At 38.4% G+C, this 20250-nt stretch overlaps 1 protein-coding gene across 2 annotated transcripts in view; it reads right to left on the bottom strand.

Moving 5' to 3' along the window:
• Positions 1–20250, bottom strand: part of FBN1 (fibrillin 1) — a 277248-nt gene that overhangs the window by 106447 nt on the left and 150551 nt on the right. For both annotated transcript variants that reach the window (XM_012181624.4, XM_060418056.1), the window contains exons 11-17: positions 16203–16382; positions 15461–15601; positions 13322–13441; positions 9773–9898; positions 7881–8003; positions 4638–4760; positions 3427–3579 (exon numbers count right to left, since the gene is read on the bottom strand). In XM_012181624.4, coding sequence (XP_012037014.1) covers positions 3427–3579; positions 4638–4760; positions 7881–8003; positions 9773–9898; positions 13322–13441; positions 15461–15601; positions 16203–16382 — 966 coding nt within the window. The remainder of the gene's footprint in view (positions 1–3426; positions 3580–4637; positions 4761–7880; positions 8004–9772; positions 9899–13321; positions 13442–15460; positions 15602–16202; positions 16383–20250) is intronic.

Here is a 20250-nt window from a genome sequence, read left to right as displayed (position 1 = left end):
GCTCCCATTTAAAGGCTCCGCAATCACCATGGAAAACGACTTGTAAGGATATACGCAAGTTCCAGCAATTCCTTGTGCAAAGCGCTTTAGGAAAAGGTGTTTTTCCTATGACTTGATTTTGTTCACCAGGGAACACTTTACACTTACAGTGAAATGTGCCTGTTAAAATGTGGTTTCTTAACTCTTAATAAAACTCTCTCCCACCATCTTGGGAATACATTTTTTCTTCGTTCAAGCTATTTTTTTTCAGAACAAGTTCTTAACATTTTCTCATTTCTCTGCAAATTATCTAGCCTTTCCTCACAAGAATACGAGGGTGTGTACACCTGCATGTATGTGTATTTTTAGTTAATATTCATCAGGATGCCAGACTCATTCTTTACATTAAATCCATAGGGAAAATATTGCATAACATTAAAACAGGATCTTATTGAGGAAATGGCAGTATATAGAATATGTTCCCAAATTTGTGATGGAATCTGATTTCTATTTCTTAAAATTCACACAGTGTTTTAGACACAATTCCAACAATATTTAGATGAATCTAAGAGTGAATGATGGAAATGGAGAACTAATACGAAATCACACTTAATCCCAAGAAAAGAAACTAATTTTCCTATAGATGCCTATGGATTCAAGCAACTACAGAGTTTTATAGTCAAATGCAGATCCTTTGTGCTTAAGCAATAGGAGAATTAAAAATTAGGGATGGGCCTTTTTAACAGAAGCCACTTGCACCTTGGTGCTGAAGCAAACACACCTATAATTCCATGTGCCAGAAAATTGCATTCCTGATGACAGGGGATGCAAAGAAGTTATACATATCCAAAAAAAAAAAAAAAAAGACCATTAACCCTTCAGAGCCTCTGTCTTCCAGCAAACAGGAATTTGAGAAAAGTGGTAAAACCCCTTACTTTTTAAAATCATCTTAAAAGGGGCCAAAAAGGGAACCGATGGGAAGGTGGCTGCCACTGTGTTTGAAAGCCAGGGATTGGCAGCAAAAATAAATACGTCCTCTTTATTTTCTCACTTCAGCAATTAATTAAAGCACTGGTGAAATACAGTAAGTAGTAAAACAGGGAAAAACAACATCATGCTAGTTTTGCTAAAAGCAGTTTTATAATTAGCACTAAATTAGTTGATGCTTGGCCTAAGTGGAAGCAAATTGTGGTTGTTATTCTTTTCCATTTGGGCAGGATCTGGTACTAGACTGCAGTGAATTCAGATCAGCATGGGTTTGAACACTGATGACAATGCTTATTGCCGAGGGTCTCGGGAACAGGCCCTCTGCCTCCTCTAGTTTCCTCTTCTATAAAGTGTAGAAAAGGATACCCAATTTCTGTAGATTTACTGAGAGAACATGTAAAGTGCTCAGCACAACTCAAGCACTTAATACATGGTAGGTGACCTGAGCTAACTTAAGTGTCGTGCCCCAGACACAGTAGAATAAGGGCAGAAGAGAAATTCCTAATCATCATTCTCCGGACTGATTGCTACAAGGAGTAAATGCTCAGCAGTCAGGGAGATGTAGCTTCACATATAGTTTATTTGATTTCCAGAGCACAGAGATGAGCTTTGCATGTTAAATGGTTAGTGCTTCTCATTAAAGTGTCTAAAGACATTTTTCGGATACTTTCAATACCTTCTAAAACTCCCCCTCTCTCCTGAAATAAGGGACATCCTACGCTTTGATCCTTCATTATTTGGCATTTTCATTCATCAAAGAGGTGGAGAAACCAAACTGAATGGAACCATTTCCACAAGCGGACCATTTCTGTGTAAATTCATTCAAATATACAACAGAAGCTAGTGGAACTAAGCTTCAAATGTGACTATCTTTAAGCTTTAATGCTTACAGAAATCCGCTCTCTTTGGGTCATCTTATTATAAGTCTACCTCTTTCCTATGTATCACTAGAATTCTTTGGAGATGTACTTGGTCCAGAGGAAAATGTAAAAACAAAGAACTGTATGCATCAAGGGTCCTGGATTCTAAGTTTTGGCTATTCTATTCATTCAAGACATGATCACCTATATTCTTGTGTACTAGGTTTCAGGATACTCATCTACCTTGTAAATTCAAAATATGCAAGGAAACTACTTTGAAAAGTTAAAGCAACAGGCAAACAAATAATATTAATAATACACTACTATAAAGTTACATGGAAGTATATTTTTAGATTACATTTGTATATTATATAACTGAAGTATTGTTGCAAACATGCATTTCATTGATTAGTGATCATATAGTTAATGATAATTTGTATATTATTCACCAGGTGAAGCAGTCATCCGAAATAAAGCTTGCTTTCTTTAACTGACATTCCCCCAATTTAAAGACTTTAAAAGTCTTCCACTTCACTTTCTCTAACTTCTTATAACAGATTTTAATTTCTAATTTCAAATAATAACATTCTCAAAATGGCGAATGCTTAAAAATCGTGAGTTCATCTTTAATTGATAGTATTTAGGCCAGAAATAAACTAACTGTATCTTACATGTAAATCAACCAATCAGAGCTATGTGTTTTCAATATTAGGACTTACTCTATTTTAGGACATTAGAAACCAACAGCCAAAGTACCTTAAAATTATGTTCAAATGTTGACAGTCTATTGCTTTCATTTCAATAAACTATTTTTGTCTTACAAATAGAAATAATTTGCAACTGGAGAGGATCTTCCGGATTATCTAGGACAATTCATTTTCAGATTAAAAGGCCAAGGATCCCTTTTCCATATTATCCAATTTTATAATTGTTTACTAATGTAAACCATCTCAAATCCTTTTGAAATTAGGTAAGAAATATTCCTAAATAAACAAAAACTCACAAAAACACCTGAACCCTCCAATTATGTAATTTGCCTTCCTGTGGCTGGAGAGCAGAATTCTGACTCACTGACCAGTTTTCTTTTCACTAAGCTATGTCACTTTGAATTGAGAAAAATACTTTTTCCCTAGAGTGGAATAAAATCATTTAGGGAACGCACACCTAAGTCAACATGAAGGATTTGAACAAAATTCACAAATGGACTTTTGGAAAAAAGTTGGAAACAGTCAAGTAATCTGAAAATTATTTATTTTTACACTCTGTAAAATTCTGCTTTTGTAACAGCTCCTGCAAAATGTAACACTGTGAAACAACTTTAGAAAACAAGGTAAGTTGCATGTACTCTAAAGAACAGGAATATTACTGAGCTGGAGAAATTCAGATGGGAAGCATAAATGTGCAGCCTAATCCAGATGATAGCTGAGTTGGTGGGTAATGTGTGATCAAAGCCTGACCAGCCCTTTTCAAGACCCCTGCCAGGTATGCGAGGCACCTGTAGAGGGTCATGTAATCTTTCCCCATGACTTCCATAAATACATAGACTGAAGATGGGGGCAGAAGGCTGGCAGTACTAGGGCATCCCCATGACACAACATACCTGAATTCTGTGAAGGACATGGTTGGCAAGGCTCCCCGAAAGCATACTCGGTGCTGGCACAACAGCATTCAGACTTGGTAACAGCACCAAACAAGGGTTTGACACACTGGCCTCTTTTGTATCCACCATAGCATGTGCTCCGCATGTGTGTGTCTGAACAGGAAGAAGCATCTGTCATCACACTGTCATTTCCAACAGATGGGAACCCCCCAGGTTAAAGTTGAAGCTGGCTTTATTTAGCCATGTCACTGTTCTTACTCACAGAGAATGCCTCTGGTATTAGGCCTCAATAGAAAACAAAACAAATTCTTCAGCTTCCAAGCACTGGAAACCAATTACTAGACTCTTCCAGTTTTCTAGGGACTATTATGGTTTAGCCACTGTGAGATCCTTAAGGGCTAGGATTATACCTCACTCATAGTTTTCTTCCCCAGGCTTGTACAGAGAAGGCAGTTAATAAACGATGAATGAATGATGGATGATCATTCAATCTCACCATATGATAAATAAGATTTTTATTAGAAATACAGCCCACTCCAACATAATCATACAATTATTGAGTATCTGAATTAGATGTACTTTCAAAAAGGAGGCTGTCTGATCTGTAAAATTATATAAATCTTAGATATTGGTCTAACTAAGCAGTATCATCTTTACCACCAGGAGGGGATTTCCAGCTATGACCAATCTTTTCCCAGTTCAAAGGGGATTGGGAAAAATTCGCTTTTCTAAGAATAATTTGGATAAAATTTGTATCCATTTATTAACAAATTGGAAACTTCTTATAAAGCCACAAAAAACTATTATCATATAAGTTTCTTGATTATCTATATCCTCTTTTGAATTCTCTACCTCCCTTTGGACATTCAGTTCCTTAGATGAAAATGAAATGTTCATCGTGAGATAATTAGGGACATATAGGTCAATTCAAAGACCATTATCAACAAAGGAGGGCTGGAGAAAACTGAGGACAACTAGGACAAGGAAGAAGGACAGGTGTGGAGTCCTTTGGTTTTCATTTATCTCAGCTCATCTTTCTATCCCTTGAATTAATATTCACTTTATACAAGAAAAAAACTGACCCTGTTGGTCTGTTGCCCACAGATATTAATTGTATCATACCTGCTGCAGTAGAGTACATTTGCTATTGGTTGATTTTACTGACAGAAGGTGGATCTCTATAGTACATCTAGTTATGGCCGTAATCTTACCAACACACACACGTCCATCCAGACCCACGGCCAGTCCAGGAAAGCATTCACATCGGTAGGAACCATCAGTGTTGACACAACGCCCATTCATGCAGATTCCAGGTGTTTCACACTCATTAATATCTGTGGTGGGGAGAAGCACTTATTAAAAATGAAGTCACTTCATCTAAAACCATAATGTGCTTACAAGTCTAAGACTTGAAAATAGAGAAGACTTACAGTAATGTGCAGCATCAACAATAAAAGCTCAACGAGATGCCTTTCATTTTCCTTTGAGGAAAGAGGAACGAAAACTGAGAGATAAACTGTCTGAGTTTATTTCTTTTCCATATAAAGCTATTTCAATAACATTCTCCGGAGATTTTTTTTAAATCCAAAGTAAGAACCATAAAGCAAAAACAGAATTGGAAGAAGAAGGAAAATGACAGCTAAAAGACAAAGGGTCTTGTGTAATGTTTCACATGGCAGTTCTTCCAGGACTGTCAGAAATCTAACTTGATAATAAACTGCATCTTTGACCTGGGCAGGAAGCTTCTCCTTTTGGCATCCAACACTCAGACTGGTGTCCATTCCAGTTATCACTCATGCCTTAACTCACACTTTAAATCTCTGGGACAATTAGAATGGCATAAGGAGACACAGAACTAAAGCCTAGATGGAACACCATAAAAAAGGAACAGAAAATGAATATAGATGATTTTGATGACCGTTCCAAGCCAACAACAGCAGTGTAAGCAAATGGAACCCAGCAAAGAAAAATCTCTCTTACACATTACAAATATTTTACAGTATCATATGTGTATATTAGGGAGGTCTGGTAAAAGACTTTATTGGGCACATACTAATAATAGCAGATATTTTCCCCCTCAATATGGGGAAATAGAAATGATACCAAAATTCTGTTTTGGAAAACATATAACACCTAGAAACAAGTCATTTTATAACAACTCCGTTTATAATATACAACGAGTATATGTGAATATTTCCTTTCTTCTGACCTTAAAAAGGCAAATTGAGACTGAAACACCTCTGCGTTTTACTCAGCTTGTGTTATTTGGCACAAAATACATGCAGATGGTCCAAGATTCCGTGTACAGATTGTATTTTAAAACAGCAGTTATATTTTAATACATGAACTCAAATTGGTTCAGTTATTCAGGTCACTTTTTTGTTCAAGTTGAGATCTACAGTAAAGCAGTGGTGACTACCACCTGAAAAGTAACACAAAGTCTTTTTACTGCGGACAGAGATGGAATGGGGATCCAGAGAGCATTGCTCAAAGTGAGCGGCCTCAACCTTCAGAGAGTGATCAAGGGAGGCCAGGCTGGTCATCAGATTAGTCAACTGTAGAGATTAAATTAGCATTGTTCATTCAGCTTTGAACAGTCACAGCTTTGGGGGATCAGAACCAAGTCCTTAGCACTCAGAGAAAATCTTATTTCATGATATTGAGAGAAAAATTATGGAAAACAAATACAGCATATAAGAAATTTCTTTCCTTTTTCTTCCTTTATTCTTATTACAGTATATGCATTCTATTTACTCTATATATCAAAATAAAGAAGACATAGGGAATAATAGGAAGCATTCTTCCCTTCTCTTTCTAGCTCTGTTTCTTAAGCTAGAATGGTAAAGTCAGAGCAGAACTTTTAATCATCAGGCACTTCCAAATGAATGGAACACTCGGTTTATCAATCAGACACTAGTTCACCAATTGCAAACAGTTGCAAAACCTAGTTTCACCTATGAGGTCATAATGCGCTCTGAAACAGTTACATCAGCATCATCTATTGGCCTCCCTGAAGAGGCTGTGGCCTGGGTCACTGGCAGCCTGTAGGCATCGAAAGGGAATCTTAGCAAGCTCCAAGGTAAGAGGAGTGTGTGTTCTCAAAAAAGGTCTGTTCACAAAGGGGCTTTCACATTTCCTTGTGTTATTTTGTTTGGAAGCCTAGCTCCAAATATTCCAGCAATCATTCCCTTCCTCTTTCTTTCTCACTTGTACAGCACTTAATCTAACAATCTGGTGCTTTGTTGTATGCTGTCTTAATATTTCCATGTGTTAATCTTGTCTTCCTGACTATAAGCTCCTCCCGACACATAGCTCAAAAGTACAGAAACCAACTTCCTACTTCTAATTTTTAAAAAAAGAAAAAAGTTTCTCTTGCTGTGAAGGCAGATTTGCACAATATTAAGAGCCACTGATGTGAAGGTCATAGAGAATGTAAGTAAACAACCAAGGGCTAGAAGCTCTTTTAAGCCTAGAGAAATTACACATCATGCAGAAGACTTAATAAACACAAGGCTTTCTACCATAACATCTTTACCAAAGCTGCCCACCAGGGGCACTCAGAGAAGCACCATACAACTTGCTCCTGCCTTCTCAATCTTGAATCGCTTGACACTCTACACTTATACATCTGAAGCTACAAGCAGAAGGCTTTGAATGCATGCCGTATTTTAGCAGATTTCCTGGACCTGTTTTCAGTATGGTGTTCCTTGAGGGTCTGGTTCCAACTCAGATCTTGGACACACATACAACAGTTACTCATCCTTGACTACATTAGGCAAGAGACACTAAGCGCAAACTTATCTCTGATGACTTTGCTCAGGACCTCAGTGTTCAACAGCACAAATAAAAATTTTCATTTTGCTTCACTACCTGGAGCAAAAAGATTATTCCAAAAGTTACAGAACTAAACAATGGTTCCTGGTTCCTTCACTTCTTCTGTTTAATCTTATTTTCCCTTTTTGCTTAATGTGACTTGATAAAGTTTAAATAAATTGTGTTTCTTAAGGTATTTTGAGGTAATTACTAATAGATCATTGTAGTAACTGTCTACAGTATTTTGTTCAGTGAAGATATAAGAGGTGGCAAATGACAGCCATCAAGAAGCCAATTGCAATTATTCCTCAACTACAAGAGATGTAACTCAGCTTATGCAATAAGATGCTCATGGCTGTTGGTAGTCCAAACGAAAGTTCAACTTCTCATTCATTTTCTATGGAGCCTTGGGCTCTTTTGAGAAGACACCAAAACACCCTTTCTGAAATAAGAACAGCCTTCTGAGTATAAACCATAGCTCTCTGGATGGCTTAATTTAAGAAGTTCCAGTCAGGTTTACTAATCCAGAACTAAGGGTACTGTAAATGGGGAGAATTAATAGGGAAAGGCAGTAGCTTTAAGCAATGTAGAGAGGAGGAAAAACAGGTGAAGAATATGACTGAGAGTTTCATAGCACAAACCTTTACAATAACGCCCATCTGACGCCAGCTGAAATCCAGGTTTGCAAATACATTTAAAACTGCCATCTTCATTGATACACATTCCATTAAGGCACATATTCCTTATGCTGCATTCATCCATATCTGAAAAATATAGAAGGTGTATTTTCTTAATGACCAGATAAGTAAGCTTGCAAAGGAAGCCAATCTGGATCAATATACTTTTATTTCTTCACATTTCTCTACTTCTTGTTATTATTGTCTAAGGTTAATTTTCATCCAAATTACAGCATACAAAGAGAAGAGTGACATATGAAATATGTATTTCAAGTTCTCAATTTTTGACCTGTGCTATAGGGCTAAACTATAGGACGTGGAGATATATACACACATATGGGCTTCCTGGGTGGTGCTAGTGGTAAAGACACAAAAGATGCAGGTTCTGTCCCTGGGTTGGGAAGATCTCCTGGAGGAGAGCACGGCAACCCATGCCAGTACTCTTGCCTAGAGAATCCCATGGACAGACAAGCCTCGTGGACTACAGTCCATAAAGTCACAAAAAGTCAGACATGACTGAAGCGACTTAGAAAGAATGCATATATACATATATATGTATACACAAACATATACAGATTATGAAAGGCATATGTATATGTGTATATGCATATCATATGTACATATATTACATTCATATAGAATTATATAAATATGAAATTTCATATAAATATTAGGTTGGCCAAAAAATTCACCTTACAGAAAAACCTGAACAAACTCTTTGGCCAACCCAATATATATATTTAGAGATTCATATAACTTCTAATAAACTGAAAATAAAAACAAAATCAAAATTAAGAATGATGAAATTTGAAATGTATTTAGGCTACTTCCTGATTCTTTGAAAAGGAGAAACCAGAGAACTGCTTATAGTTTGAATTTTAATAGGGGTAGCAAAAAAGTATTTTTAAAATGCAAGACAACTATAGAGCATAGCCATGACAGTTAACCCTTAGGATTCCTTGATCATAGGGATATTTCTTGAAATTCATCAATATGCTGTTTTATTTAACATTGCAGCTCTTAGGAGGCACTTGCTCTTCTAGACACAGTGTGTTTTCACTTACAGGCTTTAGTCAGACCAAAGTAATTTATGATTTCTTCTTTTTTAAACAAGATTCTATCCCAACTGAGAATTTTGGCATTAAGTCTTTGAATTGAATCACTGAGATAATATTCTGCCAAAAATGTTTCTAAGAACAATTTTGAAATTCTTTTAACGTATGAATAGATTCTTGGGGTCTTTCCCAAAGACGTTGGGAAAGATGATAAGGAGCATTCTTCATTTTTTGCTAAAGGTCTAAGAAGTAGAAACTCATCAGTAATTGTCATATTCTCAATTTCAGAAAAAATAGGCAGAGGAAAAGACAGAATGAAAAAGCCCAATTCAAAGTGAGGTGATTAATTCAACAGGCAATATGAAGGCTAACTCTCAATTGTCAATATTTCTCTCAAATTTTACATTTTCAGATACTCATTAGTAATATTTCATTACTGCACAGATACTTTAAACAAAAGACTTTTAAGTGACTGAAGAATGCATGATATTATATGTGTTCTATTTTTTTTAATGTACAAATTCTGACTGTTTAAAATTCATAAGTAATGATTTATGTTGTAGAAGTTTCATCATTAGGAATCTTTGAAAAGCAAGCTTGGCTCCTATATTTAAAATGTTACTTGACTCACACAAAAATGAATTAAAGGAATTAATACTATTGAAAAGTTAGGTTTCCTCCCAGATAACCACAGGTGAATATATACATTTTACTAAGTATTTGATCTTGTCTTGTTAAAGATTTTTGGTACTGAAACTGCAACGGAAAAAGCCAAATAACATTATTATTACATTATATTACCTTCACAGTTCTTCCCATCTCGTGTGACGTGAAATCCTGCATTACACACACAATGGAAACTGCCATCTGTATTGATGCAGCGTCCATTATTACAGATACGGCCATTCTGTAAACATTCATCAATGTCTAAAAAGCAAGAGTTAAAAAGAAAGAAATAGATTTATTTAGGGGATTTAAAATTATTTTACTGCTCCTTCTCACCATCTCCAAACTCATGATCTTAGTCTTGGGTTTCAGTTACTAAATAATACCCTTCAACATAAATTCAGAATTAAACAATATTAAATGTAATTAGGATGACTAATAAAAGTTTGAAAGACATACGAAAGAAAAGATGCTGACATAACAGCATTCAATCTAACTCTAATTTCTAATGAGACTCTAATAAATCTCAATTCTGTAAACAAAATAGGTTCTTATGTATCATTTCCTAGCTAATTTAATGAGCCAGAATATATCATTATTTACAGTGAGCTTTGGCCGATTTCTGTTAAGACATGATCAAAAAGGCAAATCTGATGATAGCTGTATCAGAATAATTAAACAGAAATGCCATTTTAAAAAAACCACAGCTAAAAAACTTAATTCCATCTGAAAACTATCAATCATTTGGCTCTTAAATGTCTATCTTCCTTATGGCAATTCTGGTCCAAATACAGTTTTGTTTATAAATTCCTAGTCTCTTTTATAACTTTATGAGTATTCTGTCTACCAAACAAAATATTGGTACTTCGGGGATATTTTCCCTTTTTTTTCTTTTGTGTTTAAAAATTATGCCAAATTATATAACAGAGCAGGATACAAAAGTGTTAAAAATGACAATAATTCAAACAACCTGCATCTGATCTTGCATTTAAAGATTAATAATTAACATAAAGTGGACAGCAAGGTACCCTGGATTATCTATTCCCCTCAGTTTCCAGGCTACATGCCTGGATGAACATCAAAGGGGATGAACACAAACCATCCTGTCTACCGAGCACATAACCTATGCCAGGGCTTATTCCCCAGGAGACAGAGGCCAGGGCGCCGAGCAGAGCTGGATGGGAGCAGACCTCTCCACGCTGAGTGGAGGCCACGTGTCCCTGGGTGTAAGTGCTCTAAAAGTCCTCTGGGCGACAAGAATGTGCACTCATGGCATACTGGTTATTCTGACTGTCTATCCTGTGTCTGCACGGTGTCTTGTGGTTGACCCTCAGACGCACTTTCTTTCTGGGCAGATCCAGCAGTGGTTTCCACACGAGTCATTGGACTAGCTGAGGCAGTCTGGGCTTTCCTTCTGTCTGATCTTTGTGCCAACAACCTACAATCGTTTTCTCTCTCATTTATTTCTTAATCCTTACTAAAATCTGACTCATTCCATACTCTAAAAAAAAAAAAATAGTAAAAAGCCACATATTCTTCAGCAGACTTTTTTTTTTTTTAAGATTTTATAATCTACTTTTTTTTTCTTTAAGGATTCTATAATCTATGGAGGCCCAGGGATAAAATAAACAGGAAAAAGAGTTCAGCTCTTTCTCTCCTCGCTAATTTGAAAATGCCATCGGGGCTCCGCTGCCTTACAAAAATAAATGAAAAGCTTGCCATTCAAAGTCTTGTCTGTGTATCTGTGCTTCTACTGTCCCCTTCTGTTCAGTTCCACCTGTCCTCCTTCTCAGCTGAGTATACAGCCTTTCTGACCATTCTGTGACCACTGTCATCTATCTCCAAATGTGAGCATGTTATCAACTTCTCATGTTTGAGATAAACTTAGCACTATCTCTTAAAGACGGAAAAGGCAATGGCACCCCACTCGAGCACTCTTGCCTGGAGAATCCCAGGGACGGGGGAGCCTGGTGGGCTGCCGTCTATGGGGTCGCACAGAGTCGGACATGACTGCAGTGACTTAGCAGCAGCAGCCCTTAAAGAACACAGTACTTGAGGCTTTTAGGTAATCCTCAGTCTCTAATAAATGAAGTCTCAGACTGATGACAGTAACATGCACCTACACTGGCTGGTTCCCACCCTAGAAGAGTGCTTTCAATGATGTCTTCTATTTGCTTATTTAATAGTGCTGTCTTCTGAAACATTGGTTTCAGTTTATTTTCCACTATTGAAAAATGCCTAATATACTGTGTGTATGCACTGATTATTTTAAACAAAAGTCATAAAGAAGGACCTAAGCTCAGTTAAAAATTCAAACTATACTTGTAATTCAGTAAGTAGACCATTAATAGAAATATTAACAGATTCATGTGTTGTTCTCCAGGTTTTTCTGCTCAAAATTGCCATTTATAAGTAGTGTACTAAGACACACTGATGGCAAGAAATCTCGAAGTCAGAACCAAATTCAAAGATTTTGAAAACAGTCACTAATAAAAATAAACAAAAACAACACTTGTATGTCTTCAACTCATATAAAGAACTTTTGCTAAAAGAGGCAAATAAAATTAACTCATTAATGGTTGACAAATTTTTAAAGCATACAAACTTCCCTATATTTCCCTGTATTTAATTTCAACAGAGAATTTTCTTGCTTTTATCTGCCTTTACTTGATCCATGATAAGAGATCATTCTGCACCAAATTTATAGAGATATAGATATTTGAGTCTCCTGAAGTGGGAAGCACATCTTAATTATTTCTATCTCAGAAATTCAGTATAACATTGCTATATTTTAAATGGATAACCAACAAGGACCTATTGTATAGCATAGGGAACTCTGCTCAATGTTATGTGGCAGCCTGGATGGGAGAGGAGTTTGGGGTAGAATGGATACATGTATATGTATGGCTGAGTCCCTGCTCTGTCCACATGAAACTGTCACATCGTTACTTTGCTATACTACAATACAAAATAAAACATTAAAAAAAATAAAGAAGAAACTCAGTACATCAAAGTCACCTAAGATGACTTTTGGGTGGACTAATAGGTCAACTATTAAACAAAATTGAAGGCAAATTTTTATGAGGAAACTTTATAGCAGGGCTTCTCCAACTTTAACACACGTAAGGATCCCTGGAAGACCGTGTTCAAATGCTGATTTGGATTCAGCAGGTCTCAAGTGGGGCTTTAGTTGCTGCATGTCCAACCTGCCCCTAGCTGATGCTACTGCTGACCACATAAATCAACAGCAAGAATTTACAGGCACTTCTTATCCTTCAGGCCTTTCCATTCAGCAACTAATTGCAGAAAATTTCACCTGAAAGTTTCCTCTGCTTTTCTGTCAACAAAGGACAACCCTATTCCCTAGCTTTCTGATTACAATTTAAGAGACAATAGTGACAAGGCAAAAATAAAGGGGGTGGGGGAGGTTGGTAAAAAGAAGATATTCCCATAGGCCCAGAAGCATCTTTTAAAATAACTGGAACGTTTGCCAGATTTTATGATGTAACATAAAGTTATGATGTAACATAATTCGGAGTAACAATATGTGGAATTAAGTGCAAAAGGCAATGGGAGTATCTTAGTCTCTCCAAGCAAGGGTTACTTAAGCTCCATGGAATTCCTCCAAAGCAAACTCCTTACTTAGCATACATGTCCCCCATGCCAAGCCCAGACTGAACATACCTCGGCACTCTGTCCGCGTGAGTGTGCTCTGATAACCAGGTCGGCACTGACAGGTGTAAGAGCCCTGCGTGTTAATACACTCGCCACCAGCACAAGGGTTCTTCTCACATTCATCAACATCTGCAAAGCACGGTATATTTTAGGAAGAAGTTAGATGGCCATAACTCTAAGACCATTTTGTTGGTTTCCTTTACATGTTAAAACACTTTCAAGAAATAAATAGCTTAATGAAAGGTTCCTTTTTCTTTCCACTACAATAACGGTGCCACCAGCCACTTGAAGACTGGTCGGGTTGAGCAGTTAAAGTGTATTATTTTCCTGCGTCATTCTTCAGAGTAAAATGCCAAAGAATAGCAACTCAACACTCCAAGCTAATAAACGTTTTCTCTTCCCTGGGTCTGGTCTAAGGGAATCAAACAGACTGACATTTCAGAAGTGGCTTCTGGGTAGGATTCCGAGTGTCTCTTGAAACTCGTTACTTCAATAAAAAGAAGGCCCAACCATATCTAATCATTCCTTTCTGAGCTGTGCTAAGAATATTACAACAAACCATGAAGCTATCACAGTTTGAAGGACACATCTCGCCCACCACTGAGGATGCCACCACCACCACCTTGCCCCCAGACAGGCTCTCACTAGTTTTATAGTCATTTAGAGCTACCGGTATACTTACAGGTAAACTGGGTTTTATTCCTCTGTAAAGACAAGCAAGCTAAGGCTTATGGAAGATAACCCACTTGTTTGAAGTCGCAAGCTTCTTGCGGCAGATGCAGGTCTGATCTCAACCCTGAGCTAGATGCTCCCTCTCCCACCTAGCTCTGGAGGACCTCTAAGGACTGAAGCACTCTCTCCTAGCGGGCTACTCCAAGGGGCTTCCGAAAACATTTTATTCTTGCGTTATATTTCCTTCTTCACTAACTTGACTGCCTCGTCAACACTTAAATTTCCTTGCTTCATTCTTTAATGACTAACTAGACATAGTTGGTGAGTTATTCATTCAAATTAGTAACACATGCAAAGTTTCACAATTTTGGGGTATTTTTAATGCTTTGTTTTAATGGTCAGGCTTTAATACGATGTCTTAAGTAAGAGTTACCAGCAATGCCTTGAATTTATTTTACAGTGAAAGTTAAAAGCCACTATAGTAGGCATAGGATTTTCCTGGTGGCTCAGTGGTAAAGAATCTGCTGGTCAATGCAGAAGATTGGCTTTGATCTGTGAGTCAGGAAGATCAGCTGAAGAAGAAAATGGCAACCCACTCCAGTATTCTTGCCTGGGGAATCCCATGGACAGAGGAGCCTGGTGGGCTACAGTCCATGGTGTCACTAGAGTCAGACTCGACTTAGCTACTAAACAACAACAAACAACAGTAGGCATAAGAATGCCCCCGCAAACATTGTCATGTCCTAATCCCCAGAACCTGTGAATATGCTACATGGCAAGGGGAGTCAAATTAAGCTACTAGTTGGTAGAATATCCATTCCTCCTGAAATACACAGCTGTGCTGTGCTGGGCTGTGCTTAGTCACTCAGTCGTGTTCAACTCTTTGTGACCCCATGGACTATAGCCTACCAGGTTCCTCTGTCCATAAGGATTCTCCAGGAAATAATCCTGGAGTAGGTTGCCATGCCCTTCTCCAGGGGATCTTTCCAACCCAGGAATCGAACCCAGGTCTCCCACATGGCAGGCGGATTCTTTACCAATTAAGCCCCCAGGGAAGCCCAATATATAGCTGGTCCAGTGTAATCACAAAGATACTTAAACGTGAAGGAGAGTGTTAGAAGAGAGAACCAGAGAGTTAGAGAGAAATTTGAAGAAGCTACACTGCTGACTTTGAAGATGAAGAAACAGCCCTTCAGCAAGGAAACAGACAGCCTCTAGATGCTGGAAAAGGCAGAGACATGGATTCTCTCCAAGAGCCTCCATAAGGAACACAGCCCTGCTGACACCTTGATTTTAGCCTGGTAAGAAATATGTCGGACTTCTAACCTATAGAAATATAAGATAATAAATCTGTGCTGCTTTAAAGCCACTAAGTTTGAGGCAATCTGTTACAGCAGTCATAGAAAACCTATCCAGTCATGGAGCAGAGCTGCATGCGGCAGCCTCTCGGTGCCAGCACAGTGGTCCATCACGTACCAATGCACTCCCCACGGAGGTCCAGCTGGAATCCTTTGTTGCACTCACACCGGTAGCTCCCGGGGGTTGGGATGCAGCGTCCATTTTGACAGAGATAGCGAAAGAGCTGGCAGTAATCAGTGACATTGACTGGTAGCACCCCTAAAAGAACAGCATGAGACCCCATTAAAATTATTTAAAATTAGAGCATCTTTCATCAGCACTGAATTCCGTAATAACAGGGAAGATGCTGAACCTTAAAGGAAGGAGGACACTCGTTGGGCAAAGGTTATCTGGTACCAACAGAGAGTGTTTCCGTTCCTGCCTACAGAGAGTACCTGTGCATCCCGGCGCATGCAGCCAGCTACTGCAGCCCAGCAGTAGCCTGCTCCTCTGCCCACGTCTCCCTCCCCATCTCTCTGCCTCATGTTCAAGCCACCAGTTGGTGGGAAAAGCTTAATATTTAACTACTTGCAAAATTGTTTTGCATGATACATAACCCAAAGTGTAATTTTACACCTCCCCTCTATGAATCAGATTTAAATCTCTCCCACAATATCAATAACAAAAGGATGCTAATTTCTGGAGAATATGAAATTGTCCATTTTCCTCTATGTAATAGGCTAGTTGAGAACTTTATACATGAGACTGTGTAAATGCAATACTTAAGAATTCTAAATTTAATGACTTAGCATAAACAATGACAACAAAATTAACCTAATTAATGCAAGAAAAGTAATTGGATGACTTTTTGAATTCTTACTTGGTGGTTCCCGCGATGGATATGGATATTCCACTGGTGGTCGAGGGATCATGATTTGAGGCCCAGGAGGAAAGCCAGGAGGGACAGGGGGAACGGGAGGAACGGGGCCAACGGGTGGAGGAGGATATCCTGGCCTCTCAGGAATTACCATAGGGACGGAGCACAGCTTGTTGAAATCCTCTGGAAAAAATACAACACAATAGCTGAGCTACAGCATATGTCACAGGCCCATGGGAATCACCCTTACTGTTTAAAGGAATTCTGAATAAAATGGATCCACAAATGACATAGGTCAACTGAAGAAAAGGCAAAAAGCCAACAGACTTCATTCCCATCCCTAATACCTAGAGCAGCAACCACACAGAAACAATAATTCAAAACCCCCCAAAAAGAAAAACTTCCCATGGTAGGACCACATACCCCTCCTAAAACCTAAGAAGTCTTTACCTATGTCAAAATTGACCTCGAGGTAGAATAGAATAAGATGCCACGATCTCTACCCAGTCTTCCCACCCATGGCTCCCACAGGGCTCTAAAGAACACATGATTTATTTGATGTACATTGGAAAGCTGCTGGTGGTCTCTAGTGGGGATGAGACATGATCAGATGAACATTTTCAGATCATTCTCATTGGATCTGGAGCATGTACCAGAAAGAGACAAGGCTGCTGCAGAAGCCCAAGGGCAAGACAAGGATGGCTGGACCAGGGAGCTAATGATAGAACCGGATAGAAGTAAACACATCTGAAGCATATTTAGAGATAAGATAAATGGATTGTGCTCAGGGAAGGAGTAAATGTCAGTAAATAAGGGAATAGGAAATCACAGGAAAGTCGTAGCTGAGGAGAACAGGAAATCAGGAGTGAGCTGTAGTTCTCCACTTGAGAAACAAGGCTGACGTGGGGTGCCGTCTGCTGAGATGGGAAACACTGTGACGGGGGCAGGTTTGGTGAACAGAAGCTAAAAGCTGAACAGGTGAATTCTGAGATATCAGACATCCACATGGAAATGTCACATAGCAGTTTTATAAAAGAGTTTGGAGCCTAGAGAAGTCGTCAGGGTTGCTGCTAAGTTTGGGGGTTTTCAGTGGATAGGTGGTGTTTAAAGTCATGGGGATGGGTGAGCTCCCATGAGGAAGGCGTGGAAAGTGAAGAGAAGGGAGTAAGGAGACAGAGCCCTGATGGATACCTATTTGTAAAAGACAAGAACATGACAGAGAAGAAACAGCCCACGGGGCAGAAGAAGCACCAAGGGTGATGATCAGCTGTTTCCCCTGTGACTGCACGTGCAGACCGATTCCTACTTTCCACAATGCCAGTTCCTTATGAGGATAAACCATGTTTAGACTTGTGGCACATTTCAGGGAGTGGGGGGCTCAGGGAGGGAGACTTCCAAACTGGTATTTTTAAGCAGGATTCAAGTTTTGAGAAGGGTATTTACTTAACTATCCATTTTCATGTTTCCTGTAAATAGCCATATTTTGTCATAGTTCACTTCAAAAAGTAAACGATATGACTTAAATTTTCTTTTTTCCCCTCTTTCCAGAATGTTGATGATTTTTTTAATCTCTGTCACACAGGAATTCTCCCATAGAAACTTTTCATGCTACCTTCATCCATTAATAGAAATTAGGCTAGTATTTTTATTTTCCTTGTGGACTAAAATCTGACTTATTCAATCACACAGTAATATGTCTTACTGAAATGTATGCATATTTAAACCTCATTGGACATATTGTCCATTAACAGTTGGCTAAACTTTTCACTTTCATGCATTGAAGAAGGAAATGGCAACCCACTCCAGTGTTCTTGCCTGGAGAATCCCAGGGATAGGGGAGCCTGGTGGGCTGCCGTCTATGGGGCTGCACAGAGTCAGACACGACTGAAGCGACTTAGCACAGCACAGAACAAACATACCTAGCTACCATGTACTTTGTTGTTATTTTCTGATCCATTACTGAAACGTTTTCAATCATATCTGACATTTCCAACTCAGATTAAGTTTATGTTTTCAGAGAATTCTATTACTGCATTATTGATCTGGAATTTTAATCCACAGAGATTCAGTAATGCCTGACTGAATTTGGAAAGGATTTATATGTTGTTTATGCTTCCCTGAATCAGAATGCTACAATCCCTATTTTCAAATCACAGTGATCTTTCTTATAGAATTATTACCTGGATGTGCCGTATCATTTCCTGGCTACCTGCTTTCTTACAACTTTCTACCACTAAGACTGTGCGGCAGCATTTTAACCAAGGATCATATCAAACTCACATTTAATTCCTACTCTCAGCCTCACCTGGAAAATTGCACATAAGAGGAATTTATTAACTATGATAGATTTAGTTGAATTGCAATTGTACTGAGTTTCCAAGCACCAATCAATCTTCTCTTTTAAAGGTCTTTTAGGATTCCTATAAAAGAAGTTGGGTAGCTTATCAACATTTCTGCTAATTTGGTTATATTATTTGAGAGTGTGTCAGTCGCTCAGTCATGTCCGACTCTTTGCGACTCCATGGACTATAGCCTGCCAGGTTCTTCTGTCCATGGGAATTCTCCAGGCAAAAATACTGGAGTGGGTTGCCATTCCATTCTCCAGGGGAATCTTCCCTATCCAGGGATTAAACCTGGGTCTCCACCATTGTAGGCAGATTTACCACTGAGGCACCAGGGAAGCCCAAGCATGCCATTAAATTCATCTTAACCTCTCCATGAAAGTATACCAGTCTGGTTCTGTACTTTTTCCTATTTTAGTTTAGGAACTTTCCATTGAGCCCCTTCACATTCAAAATCAGCAACATGGGGCTAATTTTGTTCAACTGATGTCCATCTTTTCTATCTCTATTTAACTTGGAGATGAAACTGATTTATTTTTAAAGTGAAAAGCTGACCAATCTGAAATAATCCTTCCTATGTTATCATTCTTCATTCATTAAGAACCTAGAGCTCTGTGGTATTGGTATGAAACATTTGAACAAACAAAGAGCAAACACACACATCTACCTGAAAACTAGTTTGTTCTATCCATTTGCTCTACTCTGAGCCTATCTTGGGGTTGTACATCTTTCAGTGGTACCCCTGGGAGAGCAGCTGCCTGGAAAGTCACAGAGGGGAACCAGGCCTTCTGCTCCACGTGCCCTAAAGTAAGTCCTTAGGCACATATGGCTACTCTAGTCCTCTTTCTTCTGTTCAAGGCCTGATCGAGACAGGAAAGAATTCACATCAATGCTGCTGATTCCTAAATTAATATATATATTTAAAAAGCAATTCTCCTGATATCCATGCTGTATGTTTTAGTGGAAAGTCATGTGCTTCTAAATAGTGATCTACTATATGGTCCCACTAATGAACTAAGGAGGCAGCATTATATTTTTAGGCTGTAGACAGTCAAAATGTATGGCAATATATAGCTTGTTATATGTTAAAATATTGAAAAGACTTTCTTGCTTTATAATCCATATATATAATTCTCAATAATAAACAGAAATTTTAAAATAACATCTGTGAGCAGGTCTATAATCCATGATCTTGGGGCATTCATAGTCTGTGAATAGCACACTCTGAAGTATTTCATTAACTCTGCATTCATCCATCCTCATATTGACTTTTTTTCCTAAAATTTCCTGATTAAAACACACTTTCAGGAACCAGATTGAGAAGTAACTATAACCCCAGTTTTTACTTACGACTGGTGAGAAAGATGTCACCTAATAAGTTGTACACTAACTGAATGCCTCCCATCAGCAAGTTTTTGCCAAGTACTGGTGAAGTGTTAAAAAAGCAGAAGGAATGTGGCACTGTAATGATGACTGAGACCCCCTAATGAAATTTATCAGCTAGCAAAAAAGCAATACAGGAACACATACGGGCCCAAAGCTGAGCAGATGGTGTCTATCATAGCAACAGTGTACACGCCTAGAGCACTGAGCTAGAAAGTAGCACTTCCCGCTATGGCTATCTTGGGATGTGCATGGATTAGGTCATATCTGAGTGGGAACTTAACCAACAAGAGGGCATATAACAGGTAGAGGTGGTAGGGGTGAGG

The sequence above is a fragment of the Ovis aries genome, chromosome 7 (assembly GCF_016772045.2).
Source record: "Ovis aries strain OAR_USU_Benz2616 breed Rambouillet chromosome 7, ARS-UI_Ramb_v3.0, whole genome shotgun sequence".
In the NCBI taxonomy this organism is placed as follows: Eukaryota; Metazoa; Chordata; class Mammalia; order Artiodactyla; family Bovidae; genus Ovis; species Ovis aries.
This window is presented reverse-complemented; position numbering and strand designations above follow the sequence as displayed.